General features: G+C 35.1%; 1 protein-coding gene across 1 annotated transcript in view; it reads left to right on the top strand.

Moving 5' to 3' along the window:
* Positions 1-22,242, top strand: part of VWDE (von Willebrand factor D and EGF domains) — a 64,634-nt gene extending 42,392 nt beyond the window's left edge. Inside the window, 15 exon segments of the mRNA XM_061166520.1 lie at positions 3,060-3,156; positions 3,158-3,202; positions 8,722-8,844; positions 8,907-9,019; positions 10,028-10,090; positions 10,093-10,122; positions 10,932-11,027; positions 12,278-12,373; positions 15,851-15,874; positions 15,877-15,945; positions 16,050-16,108; positions 16,110-16,149; positions 17,015-17,107; positions 20,126-20,229; positions 22,222-22,242. Coding sequence (XP_061022503.1) covers positions 3,060-3,156; positions 3,158-3,202; positions 8,722-8,844; positions 8,907-9,019; positions 10,028-10,090; positions 10,093-10,122; positions 10,932-11,027; positions 12,278-12,373; positions 15,851-15,874; positions 15,877-15,945; positions 16,050-16,108; positions 16,110-16,149; positions 17,015-17,107; positions 20,126-20,229; positions 22,222-22,242 — 1,073 coding nt within the window.
* The last annotated feature ends 1,062 nt before the right edge of the window (positions 22,243-23,304 follow it).

The following is a 23,304-nucleotide window of genomic DNA, read 5'->3' as shown; positions in this document are numbered from 1 at the left end:
CACTAAGCTAGATGCAGAGGATATAGAAATATGTATTTTCTGACCTAATAGGTTTGAGTGTAGTAGCAGGAAATGTAATTACATAGTTCAGTATGATCTGTGTTTTTCAGTAAAAGTGTCTAGAGAGAATAGTAGGAACACTACAGGGAATCATGCCTACCTTGAGGGATAATGAAAAGTTTTTAAAGGAAGTATCACTACAGCTGAATCTGATGTTTCTGATCAAGAAATAGACATTCTAGGCAGAGGGAACAGCATGAGCAAAGGTACAGAGGCATGTAACGTTACAGCACACCTTGGGCACTGTGAATAATTCAGTGTGCTTGGAATAGAGGGTAAAGGGGCCTGCTACAAAAAGCAGGGGTATCTGGTGGGCAGATCACTGACAAACAATGAGAAATATGATAAGGTTTACATCTGAGAAACTCTACTTAAAAGCACTATGGAGGACAGATCAGTTACAGGTAAGGAACTGTGCAAGTGTGAAGATGGGTAGAGAGTTAAGACAATATTACAAACATAGGGCTTCCCAGGTGGCGCTAGTGGTAAAGAACCCGCCTGCCAATGCAGGAGATGTAGGAGACCCAGGTTCGAACCCTGGGTCGGGAAGATCCCCTGGAGGAGGAAATGGCAACCCACTCCAGTGTTCTTGCTTGGAGAATCCCATGGACAGAGGAGCCTGGCAGGCTTCAGTCCATGGGGTCACAAAAAGTCGGACATGACTGAAGCGACTTAGCATGCACGCAGGAAAGGCATGAATTCTGACCTAAGACTAGGATGAAAGAGAGATGATAGAAGAAATTTGAGTCTATTTCTGCAGACTCACAGACACGGAAAACAAGCTTGTGGTTACCAAAGGGAAGAGGGATGTGGGGAGGGACAAATTAGCGGTGTGGGATTAACAGATACAAACTACTATATGTAAAACAGACAAGCGACAAGTATACTGCATGGCCCAAGGAATCATACCCATTGTCTTATAGTAACATAATGGAGTATAATCTGCAAAAATACTGAATCACTATGCCACACACCTGAAACTAACACAATATTGGAAATTAACTATTGTTGTTTTTGTTCAGTTGCCCAGTGTGTCCGACTCTTTGCGACCCCATGGACTGCAGCATGCCAGGCCTCCCTGTCCCTTACCATCTCCCAAAGTTTGCCCAAGTTCATGTCCATTGCATTGGTGATGCCATCCAGCCATCTCATCAAAATTAGCTATACTTCAGTAAAAAAGAAGCAAGTTGATAGTACTTGGTCAATAATTGGGATTAACATGGTGATGGACAGAGTTACAGTGCTTGGTTTAAGTAAATTGAGTGGGCAGAATTGACATTTACATTGCTGTGGACTGAATTATTTCCTCCCAAAATGCATTCACTGAACCTCAAACACCCAGTATGGGTGTATTTGGAGTAAGGAAGTAGTTAAGGGTAAGTGAGGTCATAAAGGAGAAGCCCTGATCCAATAGGATCAGTGTCTTTCTAAGAGGAGACACCAGAGGTCTTCCTCTGCTTCTCTCTCTGCCGGATGAGGACACCAGGAAAATGCAGCTGTCTGGGACCCAGGAAGAAAGCTCTCTCACCAGGAAACAAATGGGCCTGTACCTAGATCTTGGACTTCCCAGGCTCCTAACTGGTTAGAAGATAAACTCCTGTTGTTTAAATCACCCTATGATATTTCGTTATGGCAGCTTGAGCTGACTAAGACACACATAAAATGTAAGGAAGAAGAAACAGTTTCAAAGAGAAAAGATGATGAATTCAATCTGGATACATTGAGGCTGAGGTGACTGGAATATCCATGTGGAGCTCAGGAGGAAGGATAATGTTAAAGATATAACTCTTAGTGTCACTAGCCACAGATGAAATTTTTCAGGGATAACATTTGGAGAAAGAAGACAAAAAATTGGTGGATATCAACCTTTAAAAATTAAAAAAATAAAAGTAAATTATAAAAAGTCAGTGTCCTTGGTATTATTAAGCAAATGTTTTTTGATTAAAAATATTTATTAATGACATGATGTCACCTTGTACTTCAAATTGGGGTGTGCCTGTCTAGCACTGAAGATAATAGCTCTTCAGATTCGAAGAACACATTACAGGATGGTGAGAGGAATTCCCTACTAGTTCAGCTACCCACATCAATATCTAGTCCCAAATTCTGAGCCTTCTACTCTGTGCACTAAAGTGATAACATTTGTCTTTTCCAAACAGTGGCTCATATTCTCAGTAAGACCTTTATCAAGCAGAATTTAAGAAGAAAGCACATTGAACCAAACCCTATTACACATGAGTGACTAGTAAGTTTTCTATCAGAGGCATTTGTGTATTTTAGGAAGGTGCTTGTTAACACAAACTTGATTTTTTATTGTTGGTTGCTGTTTACTTAGTTTGTGGTAGGCACAAAAATCAATAACTATAAAAGCAAATAAAGTGCAGCTCTTATTCTTGAAGTTCCTAACTAGTGGGGGAAAGAGACACATAAGTGTGAAGAACAAAGTTCTAGGAAAGAATACAGGTGGTTGACATTGATTGACTGGGTGAGTGTGACCATAGGAACATCTGTTAGCTCCGCTGTCATAACAGAATACCACAGACTGGGTGACTTAAACAGCAGAAATTTGTTTTCTGACAATTGTGGAAACTGGGAGCTTGAGATGAAGTTGCCAGCAGGGTTGGTTTCTGGCTTCTCCCCTTGGTTTGCAGATGGCTGCCTTCTCACTGTAACCTTACAGGTGCACTCTTCGTGTGCCTCCTCCTCTTATAAGGACATCAGTCCTATAGGATTAGTGCCTTACTCTTATGACCTCAATTAACTTTATTCACCTCCTTAAAAGTATCTCCAAACACAGCCACAGGATTAGGACTTCCACAAATGAATTTTGGGGAACACAATTCAGTCCCTGAGAGAAGCATCTGCTGAAGAGGTGATGTTTAAGCTAGTTCTCTGATCTAATTTGCAAGGAGTTCAATGCACATGACATCTTCATATGTTCTTATTCACAGTGCTTTGGTTTTATAAGCTTAACTCTGTTTTTGTGTATACATTTATAGTTGAAACATGCATTTAAAATGAATTTACTGCACATACTGTGGTTCTCACAAGGTCTGACAACAGTGTAACTAAGGAAGAGGATGGTAAAGATGCCAATCAGAGACAGGAATGTTAAACCAACAAATGGGAATGCCTTTATTAAGTAATTATTTCAGTTAAACTCTAATGACAAGTATTACCTCTCATGTGTTTTCAGAAGATTCCCATATTTACCCCTCAGGAATTTTTATTTTCAAAAAGTTCATCAAAGATTATATAACGCATTTTACAGATTATCCTTTTTCTTGCTAATCTTTTGAATTCTCTGGTTTATATTCTAGATAAATGAATCATGTTGCATTAGAAACAAATTATATAATTATTTAAGGTGATTTCAGAGAAAGGTAGGATTGGAAGGGATCATTCCAAACTTATATTCTATAAATTCCTGTTCATCATCTACTCAAACCCTACTCAAATGTGAAACTCACTGTTTCATAAGACCTTTTCTTCTTCACAGTGCTTTCTTTATAACTCTTGTTTTATTCAGTAACACACTATTATTCTTGCATGTTTCTAATTACCTTTTTTTATGCCTTTGCATACTGTGATGTCAGCTGTTTATCTTCCAAGATATCACTGCATCTGTTCATTTTGCAAGGTATTGTTGATTATTGCAATATAGGAAATCTATCCTAATTTTAAAGTTATTCATGCACCCAGTTGCCTTATTTAACGCTCTATTTACACTCTTCTATGGTTTATTCTTGTCTTGATTTTGTCGTTAAAACATAATACTTTTGCAAATGGTGAGTTTGTCTCTATTTACTTTTTTATAGTAACTAAGATTTAGTCTATATTTATGATATAGCAACACTAAGCAAATATTTTTAATACATTATTTCATCCTATTCTCATAACAGCTATATATAGTAACTCATTTCCATTTTACAAATGAGTAAACAGAGGCACTGATGGGTTAAGCAATATGTTTACAGAGTTCTTAAATTACAGAGGCAAAACTTGAAATGAGCAATCTAACAGCCCTGTTCCAGCTATCAAATTTATGTTCTGATTGTAGTGGCTGGGACTTCCAGTGCAAAGTGTGCAGGAATGTTTCTTAATGGTTTTGTTTCTTAATGGTTTTAGTGGGAATTCTTCCATATTTTGCCACTGAGTATATGATATCACTACAGGTTTCTGCTAGAATTTTCCTTTTACTAGTTGCTTTCTCAGAATTCTCTTTGGTTTTAAGTCAGGAGTGGGTTTTACATTTTATCAAATGCTTTTCATCATCACTAACTATGTGCTATAATATCTGTTAATGTTTCCTTGGATTAACTTTTTCAGAATGTTTTAATAATTTTTCTTTTCTTTCTTTATTTTTAGCTGTGCTGGGTCTTTGTTGCTGTGAGGGCTTTTCTCTAGTTGTAGAGAGCAGAGGCTACTCTCTAGCTACAGTGCCCAGGCTTCTCATTGCAGTGTCTTCTCCTGATGCAGAGCACAGTCTCTAGGGCAAGCAGGCTTCAGTAGTTGTGGCGTGTGGACTCAGTAGTTGTGGTTTGTGGGCTTTAGAGCACAGGGTCAGTATTTGTGGTGTATGGGCTTAGTTGCTCCATGGCATGTGGGATCTTCCCGGGACAGGGATCGAACCCATGTTTCCTGCATTGGCAGGCTGCTTCTCCATCACTGAGTCACCAGGGCTGCCCTTTCGGACTGCTTTTTTAACAGAAAATGGTTGTATCAAATTACTTTTTAACATTATATTAATTTTTTCACTTATATCTTAATACAATTGTTAGTTGAGATACAAGTCTATTTCACCCTGATGTGATAATATATAACTACACAGCTGCACTTGATTTACCTTAAATAAAAAAATAGTATTTCATTTTAAATTTGTGTATTTTCAAAAATAATGCTGACTATAAGATTATGCCACTCTGATAAAATGTTGATGTTTCATCTCTTTGTGCATGTTGCAATAGTTTTGCAAAAGAGTCTTTCCTTGAAATTTGGTAAAAATATTTTTCCATTAGATCAGCTGTCCTGACATCATTTTAGGAGGTTATTTTAGATTGTTTTTCTATTTCTTTCAATGTAATTTTTCTGTCATCTACTCTACCTCTTCTTCAGTTAATTTAATCATTTATATTTTGTAAAAACTCATTGAGATTTCAAATTCTTAGTTTAAAATTATATGTATTATTATAGAATTTAAAATTATTTTCATATCTACAGACTTGTCTAGTTTTGTTTGTTTGTTTCTGGATAAAGCTTGCCAAAAGTTATCAAATTACTTTTTTCAAATCATCATCGAAATTTGCTTTTCTGTTGTTTATCTCTTTATAATTTTTCTTTGACTTTTTGTTGTTTTGTAAGGGTTTATTCTGGCCACTGATCCTTTACATAATGTGTACTTGAAATTATCTTTTCTATCTCTATGGCCTACTGTATCTATATTGTCTTTTTATGCAGAAATAAAATTTTATACAAATATTTCTATACTGCTTTATATTCTGTGTTATCTTGTGTATTTAAATATATTACAAGTTCTCTGAGGGCAGTAATCATGTGTTGACTTTTTAATGCTGCAAGGCTCCTAGAATAGCATTTATATATGTGACAGACTTTAAGAATGTTTTTTTAATTGAAGTATAATTGCTTTACAGAATTTTGTGGTTTTCTGTCTTACCTCAACAAGAATCAGCCACAGGTACACCCATGTCCCCTCCCTCCCATCTCCCTCCCCACGCCACCCTTCAGCCTGTCACAGAGCCCCGTTTGGGTTCCCGGAGTCATAGAGCAAACTCCCACTGGCTGTCTGTTTTACACATGGTATAGTAAATTTCTGTTACTCTCCATGCATCTCTTCTTCTCACTCCTCTCCTCCCACCAGGTCCACAGGTCTGTTCTCTATGTCTACTGATGCTCTGAAAATAAATTCATCAGTGCTATCTCTTCAGATTCCATATATATGTGTCAGTATATGATATTTAGATTTCTTTTTTTGACTTACTTCACTCTGTATAATAGGCACTAGTTTCGTCCCCCTCATTAGAACAGATTCAAATGCATTCCTTTTTATCACTGAGTAGGATTCCATTGTATATATGTAACACAGCTTCTTTATCCATTCATCTGTTGATGGGCATCTAGGTTGCTTCCATGTTCTAGCTATTATAAACAGTGCTGTAGTGAACATGGGGGTACATATGTCTTTTTCAGTTTTGATTTCCTCAGGGTATATGACTAGGAGTGGGATCGCTGGGTCAATGGTTTTATTTCCTAGCTTTTTAAGGGGTCCTGATACTGTCTTCCATAGTGGCTGTATCAGTTTACATTCCCACCAGCAATGTAAGAGCGTTCCCTTTTCTCTACACCCTCTCCAGCACTTATTATTTGTAGACTTTTTGATGATGGCCATTCTGACTGGTGTCAGGTGGTATCTTACTGTAGTTTTGATTTACATTTCTCTTATAATGACTGATGTACATGTAACAGACTTCAAATGAAGGAATGAATTACCTAATGTTAAATACTACAGAAAGTGTTAGTCACTCAGTCATGTTCAACCCTTTGCATTCCCATGGACTACAGCAGGCCAGGCTCCTCTGTCCGTGGAACTCTCTAGGCAAAGATATTGGAGTGGGTAGCCATTCTGTTCTCCAGGGGATCTTCTCCACCCAGGGACTGAACCCAGGTCTCCTGCACTGCAGGCAGATTCTTTACTGTCTGAGCCACCAGAGAAGCCCTCTGTAGGTACAGCAGAACATTAATAAATGTTATGCTAACTGTGACTAACATAGATTTTTCTTTTTTGGTTGTTCAGCCATAAATTTGCAGCAACTGTCAACAGAACATTCACTACTTGGTGCGAGCTCAATCCACAGTCCTGCAACTACAAAAATGCTCTTGGCTGCAACCAACCACATCTCCCACTTCTCATTGTTACAACCCAAATTAATCATTCAAATAAGGCTATTTCCCATCAGATATCAGATTTTGAACATGTGGATCATACTCCTAGTGCAAACCTCGGTCTGGAGGAGTTGGCAGTTCCTACAAACAACCATAGTTCTTTAAGCATTAACCTGAACAGTTCTCACGGTGAAATAAAGGATCTTACCAGAGTCTCACCCAAACAGACGCAGGAGAGTATACTCAAACTAACAGGTCTGCCCAAGGTTACACACAGTATAAGGATGTGTTTACATCATCACTTACTAGAGCCATCACAGTTTTGCCAGAAAAGCCTGGATTGGACAAAAGATCAAGTTGCGCTGAATCCCCTTGCCTTCTTGGTGTTTCCCGTGTGCCAACCACAGATGGTCACTTCCAGTGTGGACGCTGCCCCTTTGGATATTATGGAGATGGTATCAATTGCAGAGGTAGTGTGACAACTCTTCGAATGTCACAAAGAAAAGTATCTAGTTCACTTTTAAGTGCTTAAAAAGATACACCTTTCTATGTATTTTGTTTACTCCATTTAGTTCACTAACTTCTATTCATTTTATTTATTATTTGGGTATATTCTCTTCACATTTCAAAAAAAATTAACACAAGTGTTTCTCAATTTTTTAATAATGCTGATATTAAAAAACATTATGACTATATAATACATTACAAATATATGTGTTAAGTACCTACTTGTTCTAGGGCCTTTGGAAATATTTCATTTCAATTATGTCATATAATCCACAAGGACTCCATGTGCTAGGTATCATTTTTCCCGTTATACAGAAAAGAAAGCACAACCTTACAGGGCTAACTGACATTCCTGGCAGTAAGCAGCAAGATATAATGGTATGAATAACATGTGGTCTGGGTTCTGTTCAGCTCACAGAAGGTATTTAGCCTTTAAATGACTAATCCTGCATATTTACTTGTATAAATTAAGTTTCTCTGTAATTCCTCCAGCTCTTAAGGATAAAACAAATTAGGCATCACTTTAATTTTGAAAGGATTGTTTATTTCTTTTCTCAGTCATCAGCATAGTTTGATACAAATCAAACTTCCGGCTTAGAAGCTACTTTTTAGTGTTCATATTATTTCGTTTTGTTTGTGTTTTGATTTGTTTGAGACCAACTTAAGCAACAGAGCTGTTAGAGTGTTCCTTTGTTCTGAGTTACCTTGAGGAACTTCATTTTTTCTTTTTTCTGTAGGAATAATGTTAATAACCTTCAATTCTTACATGTTTATAATATAAAACTCATTATTATTAGCAAATAAAACAACCTCAATCATTTCGGTTACTTCAGAAAGTGTTAAATGGGTTGTTAGAGAAGCTTAAGAAATAAGAACATATAATAAGCTTATGATGTGTTCCTGGCATTTTGATCTTTGACATTCTGATTCTCCCTGCCATTCACCAGCATTTAGCCAATTAGTATCTAAATTGCTCTCTGAAAGACTGTAATCCCTTTTATGGTTTGCATCCATGTCCAACAGCAGATTTTCTATGGGACTAATTTCCTCATATGGTATGTTTTGCTTACCCTATTAATCATTTGCCTCAGTCATTCTGGTAGTAAAACAAATATAAGGGAAAAAATAATTCTGTGAATGTATGCAGTCATTATCATTTAACAGCAATTTCAAATTTTTCAATTTCAGAGAATTTTACTTTTATTATATAATTAAGTCTATAGACAATGGGTATACACTATATGTACAAATCAGCCTTTTTGCCTTGATTTTTCCAGTGATTTGTAAAAATCCTTGTGGAAGAAACAGAGAGTGTGTTGCCCCAAACATATGCAAATATAAACCTAGTTACACCAGTTCTAACTGCCAGACTGTTAAGTATAGCTCTTATTAGTTTGCATAATGAATTTAATTGATAACTAATATTTCTAAGCCATGAGCTTTTTTTTTTTTACAGCTATATGTCATCCTGACTGCAAAAACCACAGAAAATGTATTAAGCCTAACATTTGTGAATGTCCCCTAGGATTTGGTGGAGCAACCTGTGATGAAGGTGATAATTCAAATTAAAAATCAAATAACAAAACCAAAATAATGCAATCTTTTAAAAATGTTTTAAAGGTAATTCAGTTTTACTGTGTACATATTAATATATATCTTTTAATGCTGGTGAGGGAGTCTAAGTTTTGTTAATGTTTATTAAAAATAATTTATTGAAGATTAAAAAATTTAAATTTGCCAAATCAGATAGCCAAAAAGCAATAGCTCATACATCTTTGGTAAAAGTATCTGCAGAAATTTTTTGTGATATTTAGTAATATGGAACCATATCCTGATAAATATTTTAGCTTCAAACAAAGGATATCTGCCTATTAAATAATTTCTCAAACATGGGTCCAAGGAACTGCTATTACCAAATAATTAGAAGGTATCAGGTAGTAAAAAGAAACCTAAAAAATCATTTTGAAAAACATGTTTATAGCCATATAATTTCATTGCCTTGGTTGAAATCTTAAATGGAGAGTTTAGGAAATGGCATTCTTAAAATGGATAATACTTTAAAGAAAAAATTTTGTTATTTCTTAAGTAATATTTTTAAAGAATACATCTTAGTGGATTGTACATATATAATTATTATTAAACTGAGAGCCATGTTAAGTGTTTTCATGGCAAGGCAAGGCACAAATTAACAAATTACAGTAAACATAGTGAACTAACAGAACCACCTAGTATGAATAGCATATGAAAATAATTATAGATATATAGAAGTGTTTTCTTTGTAGGGCAAGAATGTGTAACTCCAAGTCTCACTTTTCAGAAGAAACTTTAGATTGTGTATTTCCATCCAGTTAACCAAAAGTTTTATAAACCAAAACATGCTGATATTTATAGGTGTCTACAGAGTGTGGCCTCATAGTCAACCCCACAGAACTAGATTTCATGCTAAACTAGAACTAAGTTTCCTGTAAACTGCTCACAGCAGAAGGTTTTCTTGTGCTTGTGCTTCATAAACTGGCTTTTTCCAAATTAGGAGCTGATTTAACACAATCTGTGTCTGCAGAAGACTGTAGACCACGTTGTCACCATGGTGGAGCCTGCTTAGCTGGAAACCTCTGCATGTGTCCTGTGGTTTTGTAGGAATAAGGTGTGAAACAAGTAAGCAAAGCTCTCTTGCAGTCTAATATAATGAAATTGCTCCTTGATGAGTTGACTGCTCTAATCCTAACTGAGATAAACCCAAACCCTCAGCAAAATACATGCCTTCATGATTTGCTATGATGACGACCATTCTGCATACCACTGGGAACACTGGGAGCCAGCACTAAGTAAGATAAAGAAGCTTGTTCTTAGAAGCAACTCTCTTCTGGACTCTATCCATGACCATTACTTTGAGAGAACAAGAATTCTAACTTGTGTGTGCACAGTCACTCAGTCACGTCCGACTCTTTGCAACCCCATGATCTGTAGCCCGCCAGGCTCCTCTGTCTGTGGGATTCTCCAGGCAAGAATATTGGAGTAGGTTTCCATTTCCTTCTCCAGGGGATCTTCCCAGCTCAGGGATTGAATGCATGTCTCTTGCATCTCCTGCATTGGTGGTTGGGTTCTGACCACTTGTGCCACCTAGAAAGCCCCTCTAATTTTTTAGCTTATAAACAAATCTCCTTTAATCTATGTCTATGATTACTTTCATTAGTAACAATTTTCACAGTCAACTCTTGCTTACTATTCACCCCAGTGATTTTCTACTTTTCCCCATCTCTATTAACAACAGCAAACAATAAAGATAACTAAATATGAAAACTGCAAACTATTTAAAGCCAAAAAATAAATTGGTTTTTATCTTTCTCTTTAATCTTATTCATTAGACAATGTGATTGGCAGTTATGAGCAACTAAGTTATAGCCAATAATATGACCAGTACCGAGTCTAATTTACCTTTCTTTTAATTTATCCTATGATCTTAGTTGTCTGTAATAGGCACTGTGAAAATGGAGGCCAATGTCTTAAACCAGATGTCTGTGAGTGTAAACCTGGCTGGTATGGACCTACCTGTAGCACAGGTAAAATCAGAAATATTTTCAATAAATATGTCAGTTGAAAGAAATTTAAGGTGCATCAGTGGTTTAAGGTGCATCAATGGCTTAAGGATAAGGACTTGCAAAACATAAAACTAATCAGATGAGACTGGTGTAGAGTTTTTATTTCAGATAGATGTTTAAAACCCTCTCTCTCATCTTCATTAATTATCTTTGTATTCAACCACAGAATGTATTTCAGCTTTACTCTTATCCAACCCAAACCAATTTCTTTTTTGGCTTATATTTTTCCCTCATACTCTTGCCTTATGGTGGAGAGAAACATATTTGTGTTGCATATTCAGGTATCTTTGAAGTTTATTTTTTATCACAATGCAGACATTCTGTTTCATTAAATATTCAAGCAATTCTGAGTTAACTGGACATCATAATGTTATTCTATTTATTAATCACAGTATCAGGCTTAATATGTTTGCCATTATCTATGTTTAATCCATTGTGATCGAATGACTCTTCTCAACGTAAATTTAATTCAGTGTTTATAGCTTGACAACTATGTGTGAAGCATGATGCAAAGGGAAATAAAGATCAATTTGTTTTTTCCCCAGTTACAAGAAGCATATCATTAGTGAAGGAGATATAGGTTATAATTATAAAAAGTACTATGATACAAGTTGCATAACAAGTGACATAATAAATGTTTAGCTTTTTGGAAACAGGAAAGAGAAGTTCATTCTGACAGGTGCAGTTAAGAATAAAATTGTGTAAACTTTGTAGAGCTGGCAAAATCGGGGTTAAAAATGGAATTTGGGGTGACTTTCAACGTGGAACAACGGGAAGAAGCAAAAACAAAGCATGTTCTTGAGTGTGCTAGGACTTGAGTGCAGTGTCCCTATTTGAATTGGGAAGATGACTTAAAGGCATGACTGAATGTATTTGAGCAGATTACAGACTATCCTGTTTGTGCTGTTGAATTGCTTTCTCCTAACTTCCAATTGTTTTACCAACAATGCTTACCAAGGTCATTCTGAATTCTAATAATAGCCTCCACATTCATAGCTTGGTAATATTTGTTAATGAATAAACTTTCAAAGCTATTATCTGGTTATTCCTCTCCTCGTTATGTTTGGAAAAGTCTAATTAATTATAGGCTATGGGTTTAAGTGGCGGTAAAAATAAAATATTTCATTATGCACCATTCTGTACTTCAGGGCAGCTTCCATTTTTTAAATAATAAAACTTTCATGGTCTTTCTCCCTCCTGCTGTTTACCAGCTTTATGTGACCCTGTTTGCCTCAATGGTGGTTCCTGTAATAAGCCAAACACTTGCATCTGTCCAAATGGATTCTTTGGTACACAGTGTCAGAATGGCAATTATTCTTTCTTTATAAATAAAAAGGCAAAGGAAAAGTCAGACACAAACAGAGCTCTGAGTAAACAAACATAAGACAATTTTCAAAGGGGAAGATGTTATTTATTTATTTTCTCTATTTCTTGTGATATTGCAGTTTTGGTCACCAAATTACCAGTTCATAGAAATATATGAGTTATTGTGTAAAATGTGTACTTATTCAACTTATGTTAGGCTCACAACCTTAGCACATTTGTAGGACCAAGGTGTGAAACAAATAAGCAAAGCTCTCTTGCAGTCTTTCGTGTGCAATGGTGTCATTTTTGTTGCCTTCTCAGCAAAAATGTTTTATTTACAGTCAATCTAATGTCTAGTACTAATTTTATCTCATGATCTCTCTTGACTTTAGTTTCATTAAACGCTTATGAAGAGCCAGCTACACACAGCAGTGTGCCCAGTAATATGAGACATAAAGATGTACCATTTCCCCCATTTATGGCCTATGACTTTAACATTTTCACTCATAGAGTTAATGCTATAAACTGTTTTTGTTTTTTTCAGAATAATGGGCATGACCTGAAGTTGAGTACATAGGCATGAAATAATGTCAATAAATGAAATTTTAAATCTGTTTTCTGCATCTTAGTATTTTTGAGCTTATACAAATATAGAGTGGATTTTTAGTATAAGACGTGATAATTTAATTCCTAAAATACATACTTTCTTTGTCATGTTACAGTTTGACCTACAATCCTGTTTTGTTTTGTTTTGTTTTACTTAGAGATAGGTTAGGATTCTAAGATTGACACTGAGATGGAGACGAAACCATCACTCTAATACTAGATACATTAAGCATACAAAATGAGTTTTTTTAATTCAGATTTCTGTTAAGGAGCTAGGGTATGAACACAGAATGCAAAAACTAGATTAAGGCAGATCTTGAAAATCAGGAGACTAAATGCATGTTTAAGAGTTTTAGGTAGAAGGAGAATGTGAGAAAGAAAATAAAAAGCTATGCTTCTAATGCTATTTGCAATAGGTGTAAGATTTAGTAAGAAAGTTTCTTCTCTAAAATGTGTATGTCAACTATATAACTAGGTAAAGCAGGGACCCTCTAATTTACTAAATTGAACTAAAAATTATCTAATGAATACATGTCATGTTAAAATTTTTGGAGTTATCACTCTTTACAATGTCCTAGTGGCATGGATATGACAAATTTATAGTCTCCAGGCCTCAGACCTCTTTACTTTCAAGTTTGAGCTAGACAGGTGCTGTCAAGTGTGAATGAGACTATAGCAGACCGCCTCCAAGTACAGTCAGCACTTGGCATTAAGTAACGGTATTATTGTTATTACACATGCTACAGAAAGTGCAGGAAAAAATATGATCTTTATTAGGTCACATCCCTTGTAAGCCCAAATAGAGGGAAGGGAAGATGGTATACATATTGAAAGCCATTGAATACATTAGGCAGACTACTGTTAAAGTAAGTATAAGGAGCATATACTGTGTATTCTACAGATTTCAAAAGAGAGAGACACTGTGCTGAAAACATGAAAGGTTAACTATTAATAAGCGAGACTTAAAATGTGAGGCTGTGTGTGTGTGCTTAGTCGCTCAGTCGTGTCCAACTCTTGCGACCCCATAGACTGTAGCCTGCCAGGCTCCATGGGATTCTCCAGGCAAGAATATTGGAGTGGGTTGCCATTTCCTTCTTTAGGGGATCTTCCTGACCCAGGAATTGAACCCAGGTCTCCTGCACTGCAGGCAGACTCTTTTCTGACTGAGTTACAAGGGAATCCGAAAATGTGAGGCTAGAGATGGTCAAATGTATTTTCCAATTTCCTTCATCCCTTAAATGCCATGAGCTCTTTCCATATACAAAGTAAGGCCAGATTACTTGGCTCATTTTGGAGTCTGATGGAAGATCCATCTGAGACCTGGAGAATCTCATAAATATATACATGAATGGGTATTCTCCTAAACTTCCTTTTCTTAAAATGGGATTAGGGGTGGCACAACGAAGTCCACATTTTATGCCATTTCTCTGTATTACTTTAATTATATATACTTTTTTGTATAGATGTAGTATTTATCTCTACACTCAAGTTTTATACAGTATATGAGTACTGATTATAACAAGACTACCCATTATAAAAAGGTCTTTTTTTCTTTTTAAGTGTTAAATTCCTAACCACTGGTATTTCTTGTGATGTTTTTGTAATGAAAAGAATACATCTCTTCCTAGTTAATAGAAACAATCTTAAATTGAATAGGATTGTTGTCGTTCAGTCACTCAGTCGTGTCTGACTCTTTGTGACCCCACCGACTGTAGCCCACCAGGCTCCTCTGTCCATGGGACTCTCCAGGCAAGAATATTGGAGTGGGTTGCCATTTCCTTCTCCAGTGTAAGAATTAGAAAGCAGAAAACTTAAGATCATTTCTCCATTATAAAAAGTACCAATAAAAATACCAGAGAAAGGAAACTCAATTATTAACCAGAAGAGGCTCAGTCTAAAATAATGGATATTATTCATTTGCTAAAATCTTTCAGTTAATATTGTTTTTATACAAAAAGTGTTACATTATTTTCACCTATAAATCTATTTGAAATCAGTGGAATTTTTCTTAGTTTTGGAAATTTTCAAAAGGGGAATCTGTCCATAAATACCTTATTACCAAAACAAAATAATTGGACATTCACTTTTACAACAAAAACTAAAATACACTTAATCATCACTCAAGGAAAATTAAATTTAAAAATTTATAGGCAAGTTAGGCTTTGTATTACTATTTTTAAATAACTGTATTTAATTGTCACATCAGGAAGAAGTAAGAAGCAAGAAAAATCCTGTCATAAAAGATACAAACATCAACTTCTGAACTCCATGGAACAGAACCATATACATAGAAGTTACTAGTACACTGTAGTCAGGATTATCTAATAAATATTCTTGAAAAAGCCAAAGATTTATTGTTAAAAAAGACTTTTCCCCAGGTCCTGAGAGGAATAAGTCACATATAAAGAAAGCTCTGTCTCTATGACCTCAGTAGGTACCCAAAAGTAACTTTAAAGTTTTTTCTAAACATATAACCGATTTTTCTAACTTCCACAAGAACAGGTCTTATTTTGAGCTAGGTTTTGACTTATTTTCTTGTTTTTTTTTCCCAGGTCATTTCACTCTTTACTTCAGAGTTTGGTGAAACATAAGATTAGATTCATAATATTTGCACTATCATACTGAAGGCTCCATTGGTTATAAACACTTTACCAATATATTTCAAAGTATGCTAACCCACTAGCAATTTATGGCTATAAGCATTGTATTTTATGATTTAGAAATGATGGTTTTAACAACTTGCAGTTGTGATCTTATATTTTACTAGCTCATTTCTCTGCCTTATGTCCCCATATATCACACACACAAAATGCAACATATAATATATAACTGAATATATGATAGTCACAGACTGCTGCCATGTGTTCTTTCAGCTCTCTGCCAGCCTCCCTGTAAGAATGAGGTCACTGCGTGAGAAATAAAGTGTGCGCCTGTCCTGAAGGATACACTGGTATGAGATGCCAAAAAAGTAAGACACTACTAAATATGCTTGCCAGCTACAGGTAAAACAAACATATTAAACAGCAAAACTATTAATACTTAAGGACTAAAATTTCATCCCTTTATCTCCAGATATCTGTGTTCCCATGTGCATTAATGGAGGAAAGTGTGTGGGACCAAACCTTTGCTCTTTGTCTTTCTGGCTGGACAAGGAAACAATGCAACACACCTAAGGGAAATAAATACCCTTAAAATGCTAAAGTCTACATGGGAACATAAAGCGGGACTTCAGACAAAGAACGTGTTCCTTGTTTTTTGTTTCCTTGCTTTTATTTTTTCTTATTTAGCTCTACTTTAGAATTTATCTTTATTTTTTTTTAGAATTTATCTTTTTATTTCACTCTTCTTCCATTTCCCTGTGAAAGCAATCCTCCTTCCATTGGTTTATTACTGAACTTGCCTAAACTTCTAAATCAAAAAGGTCCTAATTTCCTTACAAAATATGTATGAGCTTTCCTAGGAAATTCTCAATTAGCATCAGTTGCATCAATGTTTCACCTTTAAAACTGTTTTCCACAAATGTCTCTTGGAATGTCAACATCAAACTCCTCTGCCTTATGTCGAAATAGATCACGTTAATTTTAATTTAAAAAAATAATATATCTTTTTAAAATAGAATAAATGCCAATTCCTCTGAACTCTTTCTTTCTAATTAGCAGAGGTACAGGGTATCCTGTATTTTCCAGTTTATCCAATACAGTTGCCAGGATAAATGACATGTATTTAAGTCCTGGTCTCAGTTATAAGTAGGAGTCAGGGAAGTTTTAAAAAATTACTGATTTCTTGGCCCCGTCTCAGACCAGTTCAGAACCTCCTGAGTAGTTTTATTGCTTTCAATCTAGCTTTTGAGATGATGGCAGTTCTTGTTCAAATGTTTCATTTTTTCCATAAAAGTCTAACAATGGGAAAAAGGGGAAAAATTCCTTAATCATTGATTTTTAACTGTTTCTCTTTTTTAATGAAAATTGTTATCGCTTATGGTAGGATTTGACTAGTAAATTAAGTTTTAAACTTATGTATATTTCTATTTGCAGCAGTCTGCTTTCAGAAGTGTAAAGCTGGTGGTGAATGTATCGCTCCCAGCACATGCCATTGTCCTACCACATGGGCAGGAGAACAGTGTGAAATACCTAAGCCCACAGAACTCACTTTCTACTCTACGTTCTGAATTTGAATCTATTAGAATTATTAAATAAAGTATGGCTTTAAGAGAAATATATACAGAAAAATAAATCCCAGTATGCTGATCCATTGAAGTTTTAGAAATGGAGGGATGTCTTATCCATCTCTATACCTATTTTAAAAAGAATGTATGGTATATTATATTAATGTTTTGTGTAACTTAGAAAGATCCAAAGTACAGTCTGTGGAGTGTCAGTGAATTCCTCTTAGGTGGACTTAAGAAGTTTTTTTCATTTTAAAAGATCTTTTTTCTTTTTCTTCCAGTTTTCTTGCAATATAATTGATATTCTGCACTGTATAAGGTGTACAACATAATGATTTTACTTACATACATTATGAAATGATTACCACAATGTTTAGTGAATATTCATCTCATATAGGTACAACATTAAATAATTTTTTTAAAAAGTATCCTTCCCTTGTGATGAGAACTTTTACTGTCTTATAAGCTTTTGTATATAATGTACAGTGGTGTTAATTATATTTATCATGTTGTACATTTCATCCCCAGTACTTAAGAAGTTTGTAACTTTTGACTGCTTTCCTCCAAGGGGGAATTAGATGAAGAAGGTTTTAATATATAGTTTAAATGTTTTTCTATATTATAGGGTAGATATATATCTATCATGGAAATCAGAGAAAATATGAAAAAAAATTTTTTAAATAAATTTCTCCAAATTCCATCACCCAGAACTAGTTTATGCCTTGATTTTCTCATGTTAGCTATTTCCACTTTTAGTCATAAAGTTTCACATAGATGGGATCTCATGCTATAGACAAAAATCAAATTTTATGCAATTTTGAAATTTATGTAAACTTAAAATAACATCTTAAAATATTAACAAAGATTGACTTAATGGGAAAAACAGAGAATCTCCTCAAAGTACTTTCAAATGTTTAATACCTACATAATATCAAAACTGGCAATGCAAATGTATTATAAACTGAAATTATACAATTGTAAAATGACTGTACTTTTTTACTAGAAATACCTGCTCTGCTTTTCAGTATGCTTGAACCACACTCATTTCCATTTGTCAGAGATTCTGCATATAATTTTTATGACTCTTAGAGTTTATTTTATTATTAATCACTACTCACTTCTCATTCTAGTAAAATATTTTCAAAGAATTCATTAAGTGCTAGTACTTATTCAAGAAATACGTGCTCAAAAATCAGTAATTCACATTGAAAGTTAGATGTGATAAAATGCTATAAAAAGGAACACTCAACTTCGATTTGGCCTACTCATTCTGGAGAGGGGTTGTGTGGACTATGAGAGAGAATGATGAGATGCTAAAAGCACATTAATGTGGAAATATGCTCCAGTGATTGTGAACTCAGGTACTCTGAGCACAGTCTGAAGATGTGCACCCTGTTTTTGCACCTTGTAGCAACTTTGTGTGAGATTTTAAAAGTCCCCTTCCTCAAAAATGCTTTACTTCTTTCTGTCTGGAAACTTGTCTAAATATTGATGATGTTATTTATACAAGTTGTTTTACTGCCATCTTCTGGAAAAATTGTTGTAATAAATATTCAAATCTATGATGTCTGTGATATGAACCGTGTTTAGTTAGCTGTGGAAACTTGTCCTGCTGTACACAATAGCTCAGATAAAAACATACCTTTCAATGTTGCATTTATACTAAAGGGAGTATTATTCTTATATATGCAAGCTTCAAATATGAGCTATTTAAACAGATACTTCTCCCATGAAAAAAACTATTGTATATAATTTTACATTATGCCTATATTTAGTCAGTATTACTTAAAAGTGTTTTGGTGTCCTTAGAAACATAATTTTAAATGCTATATCAAGTTCCATAATATAAATACTGTAATTCACTTGACCTTTCCTCTCATGTTGAACATTTCTCTTATTTACAAACTGTTACTATGATAAGAATTTTTCTCTATAGGTGGGTAGGTAGGTAAATGAGGAAGGAAAAAAAAGGACAAAAGATAAATAGATATTGAAATAGATATAAGGTATTTTAAAACTGCATAGGAAGAGATTTTAAACAAGAAATTTCTAGTACAGATAATATGCATATCTTTAGGAAGCTTCCAACAGAATTGTTTCACATTAAACTTCCATTAGTAGTAAATAAAATTGTCTGTTTCTCCATATGTTGGTCAGTACTGAGTTGCCCCTTTTAAGTTTTTGCTAAAAAAGTTTTATTAAAAAGCAAATTATGATGGAGAAGGAAATGGCAACCCACTCTAGTACTCTTGCCTGGAAAATCCCATGGACCGAGGAGCCTAGTAGGCTACAGTCCATGGGGTTGCAAAGAGTCAGACATGACTGAGCAACTTCACTTCACTTCATGGCAAAAGACCTTGTGTGAAACATGTTCATCTTAATTTCCATGAAACAACACTCTGCAGTCTAATTAAACTTTTATCTATTGTACATAAGAAAAAAAAAAAAAAGAATCTGCCTGCCAGTGTAGAGGACACGGGTTCAATCCCTGGTCTGGGAAGATCCCACATAGTCAGAGCAACTAAGCCCATGCACCTCAAAAAAGAGTAGCCCTCACTCACTGCAACTAGAGAAAGCACATGCATAGCATCAGCCAAAAAATAAATGATTTTTTTAAAAGGAAAAAAAAATAAAAAGCAAATTATGAATGCTATGTTACTGATTTGAATCTCCTCTCTAAAGAAAACAAAAAAGATATGTTTTAAATACTTTAAAATATAGCCAATGAAAATGTTTGCTTTAATAATATCAATATCTTTAGGAAATAGTGAAACTGTGGTGTTCAGTTTGGGGGTGTTTGGTCTTTTGATGTCTGCATATGTGGGTGTTTGCACACTGGTTGCAGAAATACAGTAGTGCAATTGGTCATTCAATGATTCTTATGTCTATGTTATAGCCAAGTTGCTGAGTGGCTTCAGGCCTTTGGAATTGTCTGAAGCATTTGTGTCAAAAGACAGTAACTGTAAAAACTTGTGTATTACAGCAATTTGCGATCAAAAGTGTCTTTATGAAGGCAGATGTGTACTCCCCAACATATGTTCTTGCTGCACTGAGCATTCTGGGGTCAAATGTGAAAAGAAAATAAAGGTATTTTACACTTTAAACAAAGAATATATTAAATATTGACACCTGCCATCAACCGGGATATTCAGTTGATAGATGCAGTAATTTATACCTATTTGTTAATGCTTTTTGTTCTTTTACTTCTAAAATAGAAAATATACAATATTTTATTTTCTTCTAAAACTAGAAATCATATCATTCTTGTGTCACTATAGGGTTATCTTGTTACTCAGAATTTTCATGTGCGCTTATGGAATTTCAGCATGTAGATAACAACCATCAAACATTATATAATATTTCATGACACCAGAGCTGAAAGAGAGCAAATATCTCACAATGTAGATTTAAGACACCAATAATTTATATTTGGTCAAATACTAGCTAAAAAGACCACCTTCACCCTTTAAAAAAATTTTACCACCTTTACATCAGTGAATCACTACTTCACTGATGGGGGGAGGCGTGTTTCTAAACATGTTCAGTGGATCATATGCCACCAAAGCCTTGAATATCCTTGTTCCTTTCCTTGATAATAGTTCTCTCTCTTCATTTGCGTGCATGCATGCCAAGTCGCTTCAGTCCTGTCCTGCTCTTTGTAAACATATGGACTGTAGCCTGCCAGGCTCCTCTGTCCATGAGATTTCTCAGGCAAGAATACTGGAGTGGGTCGCCGTGCCCTCCTCCAGGAGATCTTCCCAACTCAGGGATGCAACTCACATCTACTCAGGGATGCAACTCACATCTCTTGTATCCTCTGCATTGGTAGGCAGGTTCTGTACAACTAGCACCACCTGGGAAGCCCCTCTCTTCATTTACCTGATGCATGTTCAGTTATGTCCTACTCTTTGTGACTCGGTGGACTGTAGCCCACTAGGTTCCTCTGTCCATGGGATTTTCCAGGCAAGAATAACCGGAGTTGGTTGCCAAAAAGCCATTTCAGGGAAAACAATTTTAAAAACTCTTCATATCATTAGAATTAGGATTTCTTTGTATTTTTAAAATCAAGAAAGCAATAAGACTTTTTTGCTGTTTCTGAAGTTGCCTCCCCCCTACATAAATTATAAGCCAGTGCTATGTAAACATCTATTTTGAAAGTTTCTGTGATCGTATCAGCACTTGTAATATGAAACTGAATTTTTTAGGCCTCCAATCTTAAATTTCTAAATATCACCAGCCAAGATATTTTTTCAGTCCTGATTCCTACACAATCACCAAAAAAAAAAAAAAGAAAAGGAAAGAAAAATTGCAGTAGAACTCTCCAAAAATTTCTTAATCTATTAGTTTAGTCGCTAAGTTGTGTCCGACTCTTATGACCCCATAGACTGTAGCCTGCCAGGCTCCTCTGTCCATGGGATTCTCCAAGCAAGAATACTGGAGTGGGTTGCCATTTCCTTCTCCAGGAGATCTTCCCGACCCAGGGATCGAACCCGGGTCTCCTGCACTGCAAGCAGATTCTCTATCAACTGAGCTACAATCTATTAGATTTCCTTTTAAAAAGCAATTATATGCTTTTTAGCACTTTAAAAACCCAAGGGTCTTGAATAAAGTACTCTGGAGTATATTATATTTTGAAAAATGATAGGGAATTTTATTCCTGAAGATACTGAATCAGACTGGCTTGGTGGCAAAGTGGATATGTATGCATATGTTTCTCCTAGCACTTCTGTTCTTCATGGAAGGATACGATCTCCATTTTGAGAAAAACAAGATCATAATAGTATTATGGTTTGAAAACCAGAAAACAAAAGTTACTGAGTAACTATTTGACCAGCTATTATTGAGAAAAATAAATATTTTAATATAAAAGTTTGAGTTTCCTGGATTTGAAGGCAATCTGAATATACTTTATTTGAGATTTTTGTATGGCACAGAAAACCCTATGACCTCAAAAGCTTTCAAGTCCACTTTGACATACTAAACTACTTCTCTATGTTCTATTTTTATGTATTTCTTTACTATCGGAATCCTTCCTCATATGATAACTAGCAGATCATCACCCCCATTTATATTTCTTAGATCCGTCGGGAAGCACATTAAGGAAAGAAAAAACATGAGGTCATGGGGCAAATGAAACAAAAAGAGTTAGCTCAAGGAACACATGTCCTGCTCTACTGTAACCTGCTCTCCCGAGCTCTTACGGATTGCTAGAATTTCAGTGAAATAGACAAAGAATTACTGGCTAGAAAGAAGACATGGAGAAAGAGGAAATGGGGAAGGGAGGTGCTAAAGAGTGTAGTTTGATGAACAGCTTTGAGAGATTTCATAACCTGATGCCTAACTGCCAAGTGTACTTCCTACATCCCTGCCACTTGTTTGCTCTGTGACCTTGGGCAAGGTATTAAACCCTACCCTGAGCCTTAATTGTTTTCATCTGTAATATGGAGCTTATATGGGGTTGTCATAGGATTAAATATGTTAAAATATGTGAAGTACCTAGAACAGTGCCTGGTATGTAGAAAACACTATGTAAGTTCGTTGGTGGTTACATTGAATAGAGGTGGAGAAAGAAAAGGATGGACAAAGAGACTTGAGAAGAAATATTGTAATGTCAAAAGTCTTTTCCTGGAGAATATAAAAATATTTATTTGGTTTTATTGAGCATGGATATTTCTTGAATATAACCCTTTACCAAGATGGAATCATATACAATTGTATGCAAGCTCCATTAAGTCACAAGTGTTTTGACATTTAAATATGATCTTGATTAGATCTCAATTTTGTGACAGCAGTTCTTAGTCTCTAGTGCTTTATGTCAGGAGGAAGAAGGTAGCAAATAATGAGTCAGAATCACCTAGTTTTCTAATATTCTTTGAAACTTGATTTCCCCCTTTCTACTGCAGGTCAAACATCATTGAGTAATATCAAGTACAAGAATAGACATTTTTATTCAAAAGAAGTTGAAGTTAACTATTAATACTTGAAGTTTATTTGAACATCATTTTTAAAGCTCTTTTAAAGAACGAAGAAACTAATAAATACAGACTGGTCTTAGTTGTCATTGTTAGAGAAAAGGAAAGGAGAAATCCAGATAATCAAAATTTTACTTTGACATGTGATTTGTTATTAACATATTGAAATGATGTTTCTGACGGTCACAAT

Source organism: Dama dama, chromosome 18 (genome assembly GCF_033118175.1).
Source record: "Dama dama isolate Ldn47 chromosome 18, ASM3311817v1, whole genome shotgun sequence".
Lineage (NCBI taxonomy): Eukaryota > Metazoa > Chordata > Mammalia > Artiodactyla > Cervidae > Dama > Dama dama.
Note: the sequence above shows the minus strand (reverse complement) of the source record. Positions and strands in the feature narration are given on the sequence as shown.